General features: G+C 35.1%; 1 protein-coding gene across 1 annotated transcript; it reads left to right on the forward strand.

Moving 5' to 3' along the window:
• The first annotated feature begins 579 nt into the window (after window positions 1-579).
• On the forward strand, window positions 580-5,457 carry LOC144978809 (small ribosomal subunit protein bS21m-like). The gene is made up of 2 exons (XM_078925332.1): window positions 580-773; window positions 3,925-5,457. The coding sequence occupies exons 1-2, from the start codon at window positions 688-690 to the stop codon at window positions 4,100-4,102; spliced, it is 264 nt and encodes an 87-aa protein (XP_078781458.1). The 5' UTR covers window positions 580-687; the 3' UTR covers window positions 4,103-5,457.
• Window positions 5,458-12,055: the final 6,598 nt, after the last annotated feature.

The following is a 12,055-nucleotide window of genomic DNA, read 5'->3' on the forward strand; positions in this document are numbered from 1 at the left end:
TAAAACAACTAACTAATAATAATAATAATAATAATAATAATAATAATAATAATAATAATAATAATAATAATAATAATAATAATAATAATAATAAATAATAAATAATAAAAATAATATAAATAATAAATAATAATATAATAATAATAATAATAATAAATAATAATAATAATAAATAATAATAATAATAATAATAATAATAATAATAATAATAATAATAATAATAATAATAATAATAATAATAATAATAATAATAATAATAATCATAATAATAATAATAATAATAATAATAATAATAATAATAATGATAATTCTGGGTTTCTGGGTTTAATTTATATTTGACGAAAATTTATTTCCCATAGACAAACAGCCAGTTAACAAAAGATAACTGAAATGTTTGCATTCCTTTAAAAGCAATAGATAAATAAAAGTTCGATAAATAAATCAATCGATGGATGAATAAAAGAACGAAATGAATGAATAGATAGAATGTTTGACGGAATATTATGCCAAATAGACAACTGGTATTTCTAGTCTATGGAAACACATACCTAATGGTTATTTTATTTCCGGATCATCGAAAGCAAGACGAGACTACTACTTTCGTTTTCAATCTTAGGAAGGTCAATTCCAAGTGATCTGTTTTGTTTCGTTCTGAAAATCATACATGGTCATCTAACAAAAAGAAAAATGTCACGCAATCATATACGTTTTCTTGCTAAAACAGTTCTTGTGAAAGATAATCAAATCGAGCCCGCTTATAGAGTTCTTGACAGGTATGCCGGTTGTGTGTGTGGTTTTTTTTTTGTCTTGGTCTTCAACTTGGTCATATTCATATTCATATGCAGAATTATTTCCAGATACACTCATTACTGAAATTCAATCATACAACACTGGTTACCATTGAGTAATTCCTGAACTGTGTTGCCTATGTTACTATATGCAGAGAGACTTTAAAATTTAAAATAAAGTTTGTTTTCTTTTGGCTGGCTCTACTTTTACTCTATATTTCTCTGAACGTTCAGGAAAATAATAATAAACTTGTGTGAACTCTTTTTCTTCGAACGCTCAGGAAATAATCTTGATGTCTATCTAATTCAAAGTCGCGTATGATCGGCAAAATAATGCTGAACTCTATTTTCCCGAATACTCGGTAAAATAAGATTATATATTTCTGCAGACTGCAATCCGAATAGCCTTATTTTATTATAGTTGAGGAGGCCATTTTTTTCTTCATCTTTGTGATTTATTGGGGTTTTGAAATTTGTTTTTGTTGAGAAAAGACAGAAGAGAGATTGCAAGTTTTCAGCGTTAATAGGAGATAGGATTTCTCATAAAAGTAAAAATGATCTCTATTTCTCTGAATGCCAAACGAACAAAAGATGGTGCCGAACTCTCGCAAATAGGTAACCAAAATAATCTTGAGAACAGAAACTGGAAACTTCGGTGTGAGTTACAGTTTATTTAGCTGAACATTCAGAGAAATAGACCCTTTACTTTTACTGTTTTGTATCATTTTAAAGGACACAAAACAAGCTTTAGAGTATTTTATTCTTTATTCCTGTTAATTATATATCTCAGAAATTGGGAGACCCTCCGCACGTTCCTCGAGGTAGCTTCCCTTTACATTGTTATTTTAACTCTGAATCTTTTGTGAGACTCAGACGTTTACTTTTTCAATTTTTATTATATCATTTTAGGAGTCGTAGAACAACCCTTGATTGATTGGTAAAAGTTAAACATTTCGTCAATTGTTTTGGTTCTCCACTGCCATTGTCGTTGAAGTATTGAAAAGGAGAGCAGAGCAGTCCTAGGGTTTTCTTTTTTTTTTAGGGTCAGTTCGAGATCGGGATTGATCTTGGTCCCTTTGCGTGTGAAGCAAGGGCTCGACTGAGCTTCCGGGACCCCCTTTCTTATTATCCATGGGTGCAAGATTTCTGGCTTTTTGGAATGAATGTTACATTTTTTTTCGGCATCTAGATCATCTCGACTTAACTCTTTATGATTCAACCCGACAAAAACCAACAATGGCATAATATTCATAGGTGGGTTAGCCAAAACTGGCCTCAGTAAGTAAAATCCAATCGTTATGAAGGAAATGACAGGCACTGTCACTGTCGCAGGATGTTTTCAGCTTTGATTTTTATAGATTTGCGACAGAAAATAAAATATGCTGTAGAAATTGCGATTTAAAACCTATTTTATTTGCGGGTGAAAATCATTGACATTGCACTTTGTTTGGTAAAAATCGGGGGAAAATTACATCTTTGGTGATGAAAAATGACTTTGATAACAATTTTTGTAAATTAAAAAAAATATTATGAATAATTTATAACTCCCTTATTTGTGGGGCGATTTTGTCATTCGTGGTATCAATTTTATTGTAATAAAGAGATAGGAACTTCAGAGTTAATTTTTTCTGATGCGAAATTATTACTTTGTAATTTTAGCACTAAGAAAAGTAGTTGGTAAATAAATTTGTTACACCTCTTTGATGTACCGCCACCATCCATTTGTGTAGAATTGTGAGTCACAGGCTATCTATCCAGATGGCCGAAACAACGCTTCTCGCCGTCCATGTATTATGCTATTGTTATGCAAGGAATATAACACCTTTTTGAGTAGGCCTAAAAGCTATAATCTAAAAGTAAAAAATATAATTCTGAGGAATTTGAAAGTCACATTGTTGAAATCTGCTTGAAAAAAGAAGAACATTGGTCCTTATTTCAGAAAACTCGGTTGAAAACCAACTGTTTTACGAATAAATTTGATTTTAAAAATTGCTTTTGTTTATTTTAGCTTTTTTTTAGCAACTTTTTTATTTATCGGCCGATTTTCTTGATTTTTATATCATTGTTTATATCTCAATGGGACGAGATCAGTGATATACTTTGTTTGTTTCAAATGTAACTAAACAAAATTTGGCTTTTTTACCTATCAACCATGCCTGGATAATTTATTCAACAACGTCATGATTGTGACGCAACGATGTGATGAGCGTCTTCCACTGTTTCAGCGATGACTCAATGTATTGTTGACGGCTGTTGACACGTGAGCTGTCAGAATGACCAATCGTTGATGGGTCAAGATGCTCAATAGCCAATCGTTCTTCAATCAAAAAACTTAAGAACTCACGAGAACAAAAGTTTGAAATGTGGTGATGGACGGACCTATGAAATCGCTTCTGGGCCGAGTTTAGTCATGAGTGACCGTAGAAAACGAAAAGGCGACTGCAGATATCAAAGGGTAGGCTTATATCATCAAAGGATGTCTACATGATTGATATGGCCATATAGGGAACTCATTATCTACTCCCCCAAAAAGAATCTGAACACGAGAGGGTTAATACAATTTAGAGGCAATAAATAGGTTACATTTCAAAATAAGTTCAGGCTTTTAAAATTTTTCTTGGAATTGGATTTCAGGCTTTTTTGGTCTAACCTACTCGCACCCATGTTTTGCCATGCATGGTTAGTGTAATGCCATTTGTGTCAGTACACACATGACATAATCAGTTGGAAGGATTTGCATTTTTTTTTTCATTTTCTGAAAGAATGTGCTAATCAGAGCATTTTAATCTTTCTTTGAAGTAAATTGGGTGATTTTTCATGAAGTTATGGTCAGGTGTATGGGAAAGATAACCAGCAACTTTTCTCAAATTTCATACTTTTTCAACGTGACTAGCTGTAAAAAATATTTAGAAGTGAAATTAAGCTTTGATATTTCCCGAAGATGTACGAAAAGGGTTGATTTAATCATCTATGACAAGAACTCAATTTGGATAAAAATTAACCTTCTAACTAAACTTGGCAATATCTCAGTCCAAACCTTTTCACCATCCGACTGATTAAGTCATTCACTGTAACATTATTAGGATCATATTAAGAGCAGTTCTTACTTTTTTGGATTTCTTTTTCAATCCTCCAGTATTCTGAGACAAGAGAATTTCTTTTCTGAAGTGAAGAGGAAGGAAAGATATGAGAAGCCAACAGTCAAGAGAAGTCGCCTTGCCTATGAACGATGCCGTAGAATTTACGACTCGGAAATGCAGAGGAAGATAGCTTTTGTCATGAGGAAAAACAGACCGGATCCTTTCCTGAGATAGCAGAATTTCTGGAGTTTTGATTGGTTCATTATTATTATTTTTTATTTACGGTTTGTTTTGTTATTGTTGTCTAATTGTATCAATTTTCTAGTTTCATCTCATTTTTTTGTAAGCTCATTTCAGGGTTTCAGTTATATTTTATGTTGTTGTACTTATATGAGAGATATCTGTTTTTGTTTGTAATTTAAAATCTCCATGTTGAATATAAAAACAGGATTATTAAGAAGCAAATTTTGTTGAAATAGATTAAAGGAAACAAAAAGAATATAAAGATCTGTAGTCTTTATTTGCTATCAGTGGATAATTGAGGTTTTTTGTTGTTTTTTTAATTTACAAATCCTCTCAATAATGCTTTGAAGTCTGGGATGCCCTTTTTCTGGTTAAAGCTGGAAACGCTGCTTTATGAAATCTTCCAGGCTGGGTTTCTGTAATGTCCTGAATTTCTGGGTGGGGTTCCTGACCTCCCATAGTGGGCAGGGGGTACATACTGTGTCTTCTATCCCCTTATATCTGTTTTCCAACATGCTTTCTTTCTTTGTCTTGGAATGAGATTACTTGGTTTTGTCCTGGCCCTGGCCAGATGCCCTGGCTGAGAGGGAAACAGTCGAATGTATTGTTAGTTTTGGGAGATGATATTTTTTCCATTGTAAATCATCTCTCTGTTATGCTTTCTTTATATTATATATGATTTGTAAAACATTTGAGTGTGTTCCTCTTAGTGGGGACCTGTGCTTGTGTCTGGATGAGACTTTTAGTTATCTCAAACTAAGTACTTTGATGGAGTGCTTTTGGAATCTACACCTGTTTCTTATTTGAACCAATTCCCCTTTGTCCTCCCTTTTCTTGGATGCTTTATTGTAATTCTAGAACTTTTTACTATCCCATTTTCTTCCTTTTTACTGGCGCTGATATGACCTTATTGTGTTGCAGGCGCCGTAAAACTCTTAAAAACATAAAAAGTCCTGAATTTCTTTAATGATGAAATTAAAATACGTTTAAAGACAACCGTTAATATGATTAACGGGTAACAGTAACAGTAATACTATTTGATGAAATATTGCATGGAATATTTTCATATGGTCTTTACGCCAAAATTAAAAATAAATAAATTAGGCTTTACTTTTGTTTTTGGCAAAGGACATCTCTGTGGAGTTAGATAAGGATTCCTTCAAGATTGTGATGGGGAAAATATTCTTAAATTCATGGTATGTACGTCCAGTTGTATGTGAGTGTAATTTTGTGTGTGTGTGTGTGTGTGTTTGGAATCGTGTAAATAGTACTAATGATCCTTTTGTCACCAGTCTATTGTTGTTATATGATTTTTGCAATTGATTAAAATGTATTTTTTATCTTTACCTCAATTCTTTGGTTTGAGTAATATCATTGTTACAAATAATATGACCAATCCCTTCCAACTCAAATAGGTATTATGTCGCGGTGATTTAGACACTAAGAATTGATTTTAAACAACAAAATATGAAATTTGGGTTCATTTTTTAATATTTTGTTGCTCATTGAAAACCCCTGAAAGTTGTAAAGTTGTATTATGATACCAGGATATACGGTTATTTGGTCTAATGGTATGACACTCGCCTTTGAATCAGAAGATCCTTGGTTCGAGTCCTGATTTGAGCAGTGCATAGTTGAGTCCTTGAACAAAAGGCTCTTTACTCACATTCTCTCACTGTACTAGGGTGTAAAATGAGTACCTGGCATTGTCTCTGTCCCAAAAATAAATAAATAAAAAAATATGTACTATCACCTCACAGGCGTCATGTCTCATCCTACATGTTAAGTGTTTCTGTTGGCTTGGGACCCCTTGTAAAGCGCTTGGAGCGAGCGTGATTTAGAGGTCACATGATTGTCTCCCTTACTGTCAGTACTCATGTTAGTCTTTTAATTACTTCAGGCTCAGGGGCAATGTGATGGGGTCTGTTTTCGTGCATCATTCACCCATTGTCTTACTTTTAATAATATAGAGCTTTTATATAGCGCAATATCCACTAAATAAGCTCAAAGCGCTTTACAAGGGGTCATGGTCAACAGCAACATTCAACATGTAGAACGAGACATGACGCCTGTTAGGCGATTTTACAATGTTTCGGACAAAGACAACGCTGTTAACGGCCAGGTACTCATTTTACACCTGAGTACGGTGAGATAATGTGAGTAAAGAGTCTTTTCCAAGGACTCAACTATGCACCACTCAGAGCAGGACTCAAACCCAGGACCCTTCCGATCTGAAGGCGGGTGTCATACCACTAGACCGCATAGCCACACTGTTCTGGAATGAAACCATTTGATGAGGTGGTGTCTTTTAACCTTCCAAGGAAGGTCACTCTTGATTAGTCTGTCTTCTCCAAAATCTGCTGTTTTTCCTTTTCTAGGCTGTTTTCTGTCTTTGGGGATCCTGATAGCTCAGTTGACAGAGCACTCGCCTCACACGCAAAGGGGCCGAGATCGAACCTGAGTGCAGTAGAGGTTGTTTTTTTTTTCTGACTGCCCTGTCCACCCAGCAGTGGTTGGGTAGCTGGGTATATTAGATTTGGTGGAAAGTACTTTGAGATAGCTAGTGTCCTATCCAAAGGATAGCAAGCAATTGTTGTCCGTTTCACGCTATAGAAACCGGGATAAACTCCGGCTCTATGGGCCGAATGGCTCTGAAGGACTTAAAAAAACTTTTTCTGTCTTTTGTCTTCGAAGGAGATTACACTTTGTTTGTCCCGGCCCTGACAGAGTCCTTAACTAAGGGGGAAACAGTCGATGTATTTTATTTACTATGACTAATTTTAAGAGATGACATTTTCTTTCCTTTTAACTCATCTCTCTGTTATGCTCTGTGTTGTAATTTTATATAACACACCACGAAAAAAAAAAAAAGTAAAAATAAACCAAACAATTCAGTAAATAAAAGTAAAAGAAAAGAACAAGCATTAAAAAAAAAAAGTAAAATATAACAAAATACAACGAAAAACAAACACACCTTATCTGTATTTTATAAGATATATTTTGTTAAACATCATAAGAAATTTTGAAGGAATCGTCTCGGCCATTATATTATTATTATGTTCACATAATTTTATCGGCCTTAAGAAGACAGTTTTATGAACATATAGAAGAAAATCCATGAAAAAAATTAATCTTTAAAAATTGGGAAAGTACGCCCGAAATCAACTTTGAAAAAAGAGGAAAATTGGACATGTTCTCGGAATGATTGATGCGAATAAAAATTGAATTAGAATATTTCGGTTTGTTAAACTAAAATACTCACAATTACACCCACCAGCCAGGTTTAAAATACCAGCACACAAAACTGCGTGTAACCTTTTACGTTTTTACTCTGATTGACATGATTTCTTCTTCTTCTTCTTCTTCTTCTTCTTCTTCTTCTTCTTCTTCTTCTTCTTCTTCTTCTTCTTCTTCTTCTTCTTCTTCTTCTTCTTCTTCTTCTTCTTCTTCTTCTTCTTCAGTCCTCATCCCACAGTGGGTATGGACCACCGATGAAACTTGTCCATCCTCTTCTGTCGTTGGCCAGTCCTCATCCCACAGTGAGTATGGACGACCGATGAAACTTTTCCATCCTCTTCTGTCGTTGGCCAGTCCTCATCCTACAGTGGGTATGGACCACCAATGAAACTTTTCCATCCTCTTCTGTCGTTGGCCAGTCCTCATCCCACAGTGGGTATGGACCACCGATGAAACTTTCCATCCTCTTCTGTCGTTGACCAGTATCTCCATCTCCTGCCAGCGCATCCTAGACCTCTCCGGAAGGTCTCTCCTCCATGTTGTCCTTGGTCTTTCCTGATGGATTCGATTGCAGGGCTGTCGTGATATTGTCCTTTGGTTTTCTTGATATAATTTAGTGAGTACTAATCACACATAAATGTATTGAACATCTTGCACTTACAGGAAATATAGAAGGTAGAAAGTGTAAAGGTAGACCAAGAAAAACATATTTTAATAAGTTTGAACAGCTGGGCGAAAAAGAAAGAGAAGAGTAATACTCGTTTGTTTTTTTTTTTTTTGAGGTTATCTGATCAGAGAGATGAATGGCGTACCATGATCACCGGTGTCTGGCACAGACTTGGTACTTGAAGAAGAAGAGTCGCTCTCAGGCTGTCTAAAAATGAGACCAAAGAGCAGACTGACGTCAACTTCAACTTCGTTCCCTCTGTAGTTTAACCAGTTAACCCTCTCCTTACCAACTATAGGAAAATCGTCACATTCGTTACGATACAACCAACATTTTTCTTATTCAAATTTCTTTTGTACATCATAAAATTTAAACAAAATGAACAGTGTGTTGTAGACCATGTTTTGCTGACGAAATTATGTATTGCAAGAACTTTACTTCTATTGTGTTTGAGTGATAAAAAAATATTTTTGTGTTAGTTGGGTTTGAAGTTTAGTGGAAAATCCTGAAAATGGCTGGTAAGGAGAGGGTTAACTGCTGTGCTTTGGAAAATATTTTTTAAAAAAGAATTTGGCCAGAAAACGTTTCCTTTAAATATCGATCGATTTAAATAACCCTCTTCTTGACAAAAGCCCTAAAACTACGGGAAACAAAAAATGATACCATAGTTACATTCCTAAAAAAAACAACAGTTCGTTGTTGGCTGAAGATGGGTTTTGAGCCCGAAACGTTCCGTGTTTGGTATTTTCTTCTTTTTGTTTGTTTGAAGCTGTCACATTGTAGCTAAAAAAATCGCATATTTATTATGGTCACTCTAGCTTCAAAATAGCTTTTATGCACTTAGCCCATCCCTACAGGATTCTATTTTAAGAATACGATTTATTGTGGGCCAAAAATAGATCTGCCGTGCTCTGGAAAAAAACCCAAACAAATATGGAAATTTTGGCCAGAAAACTCGTCCTTCAAATATCGATTGATTAGAATGACCCTCATCTGTGTGGCCTTGAGCAAGTCACTTCCCCCTTGCTCAATTTGCGGCGCTGCACTGCGGCTAACGCCTGGGTTATTCCAATCTTCCCTTGAAATAGACTCTAGAGACAAATTTCCCCTATGGGATGAATAAAGGAATTTTCAATCTATTTGTCATGCCTGTAAGTAAAATGCTCACCAATTCTGCCAGCCAGATAAAATTTTCCAGTAGGTACTAACACACAAAACTATGTGCAATCTTAAAAGTTTTTTATTCCACCCCTCTCCCTAAATAATTATTTAATTTATGTTCTTATTTATTTATTTATATCTTTATTTATCGGAGGACATGCAGGTATCCCCGCTCAATCTTCTTTGATTAGACAGAAGAAAAACAAAACATTAATGCGCTAATCGGATTTGTAAGATGTGACATATTTGTCATGGCGTTCCGCTTGTTTACTTGACCCAGTCACGCCAATTTCGACTTATTGTTATCATTGTTGATGTGCAATTTTCTAATAAATGCGCGGTGCAAAGGCGAAAACAACCACGATTTATGAATTATTTAATTAATTAATTAATTATTGATGCATCGCATCGTTGGTACACTCTGATATTAGTCTGGTAAAAATAAAAAAGAAATCCCAAACTTTTTAGCGTATTGATGTCATGCCTTTAAGTAAAATGCTCACCAATTCTGCCAGCCAGGACTAACACTAACACACAAAACTATGTGCAATCTTAAACGTTTTTATTCCACCCTCTCCCTAAATGAAATAGTAACGCGTAATGATATGAAGTTTACATTAACAATTTGTGACGTCAGATTATAAATCGTTAAATTTCACTAAAATTAGATATTTGAAAAAAGAAGTAGATGGCTATCATAATCATTAAAATATTTTTGAAAATGTCATTTACTCAGAGATGACGAAATCAGAATCGATTGAGGGTAGAATAAAAGATTTCTTACACTCTTGCGTTTTGGAATTCGAAATATTTTTTTCCCAACGCGCACTCGCAAGCTCATGCAGCGGTAGAAATTGTCCGGAATTCCAAAAAGCGTACATATCTGCAGGTCTGACATCCGAATCCACTGGTGGGCCAAGTTTAACATTGTTGAAATGGACATATTTTGCGTCATTTAAAAAAAATATTTCCATTACAACAAAGAGCCCATAAGGAATTAAGTTATCAGATCTGAAAATAAGTGCACGTCGCGTTTGCTTCAATCATTCTTTGAAGGTGTGTCACTTTTCCAATGATTTCATTGGTCAAAAATCTACTATTTACTTACTTTTTTATGCGGCGGGTCATATTTTTCCGTTGGTTTGAGAGTATCGCCATTACATTAAAAAAATAAACAAACCAAAAAAAAAAAAAAAAACAAACTTGAGCTTTTATATAGCGCAATATCCACTAAACGTGCTCAAAGGGCTTTACAAGGGGTCTCTGGCCAACAACAACACATAACATATAGGACGAGACATGACGCCTGTCAGGCGATATTACAAATTTTTAGGACAGAGACAACGCTGTTAACGGCCAGGTACTCAATTTACACCTGAGTACGGTGAGAGAATGTGAGTAAAGAGCCTTCTCCATGGACTCAACTATGCGCCGAGCGAGGCTCGAACCCAGGACCTTCCGATCCGAAAGCGAGTGTCATACCACTAGACCACATAGCCGCACTACATAACTGAGATCATAACAATTTGGATTATCAGACCTGCAAATAAATACTCTTTGTCGCGTAAGTTGATGGCAAACATTGGCCAAGGTTGGGTAAAATCTGGTTTATGTGGGGTTTATGAAAGTCGTGGCTTTATTACCATTATTGTTATACGTTAAGCTGGCTTGATCGTGATAATGATAATAACCTTAGTGTTAATCCAATTATTATTATTATGATGTAATGTACAAACATGAGTGTCTATATTTCAGCTTCAAAAAAAAAAAAAAGACCAAAATAGTAAAAAGCAGAAAGTTTTGGGCTCAAAAACACTTCTTTCATAAATAACTATAATATTTATACCGTTAATTCCTTTAACTCACTCAACCCTAATACCGACTATATCAGCAATCGACCCGGGTTAAGACAAATTATAGGCGTAGCATCAAAGCTAATGTTTTTAGTTTTTGCATGTTAAATAAAACTTAAATAAAAGTTGAATAAAACTATCTATGTTCATGCTCATTTTTAATACATTTTTTCCCACTTTTAAAAGTAACAAAAATCTCTAGCATTGGGTGAGTTTAATACATCACGTTCAATCCATATCGAGGGCGGAAAGGTTCTCAACACGTCTTTCTGTCCCTTGTTTGAGCCATCTGGATTTAATTTTGTTACTTGTTCAAAAGCTATAGGCTTCAACAGTCGTGACGTCACTTCCCTCGTGATGACGCACAGTAACTTAGTAACTGGTTCTAAACTATCGGAACAATGGCGGACGCCCTTATGACATACTTCTCCGACGAGCATAAAGGTGTATCCAGAGGAGAAAAACATTATAAATCGTATCGTGTTTTGACTCTTATACATTCTGATCACATGACATGTAAAAAATTTCTCGCCTGCATGAAGAATAAAAAATACCGATTTTCTTTGTTTAGAACCAAGCTGCTCGTTGCTGGGCGGACGTGACATCAGATTATTGAATCCAATATAGCTATTTTTAGCAGCTTAGTATTCACTTCGACAATAGATAGTTCGAAGATGACGTCACTCATGTCTTTGTTATTGTTTTTTGCCATCCGCGTTTATGAGTAATGCTCACTGAACCGTATTAAACCGACTATAAACGTTCATGGATACACACAGTTTTGTGTGTTGGTCCGTTATACTTCCGGATGGCAATGTTATGAACTTCTTAGCCAAGCGCATGCTATCTATAGGGAACAGAAGATTCCACGAGCAATCCACTAATGTACCAATTTTGACATTGCCTATCCGCAGCAGATTCTAATGATGCTCACACTACTATGTTATAACGATCGACCCAATCAGCCAATTCTTTACCGCACCTGTGCACCGTCGCAAACTGTGGCCTTCGTAAAGTTCTGGCCTG

The sequence above is a fragment of the Berghia stephanieae genome, chromosome 8 (genome assembly GCF_034508935.2).
Source record: "Berghia stephanieae isolate SIO BIC M18660-M18661 chromosome 8, UCSD_Bste_1.3, whole genome shotgun sequence".
NCBI lineage: Eukaryota > Metazoa > Mollusca > Gastropoda > Nudibranchia > Aeolidiidae > Berghia > Berghia stephanieae.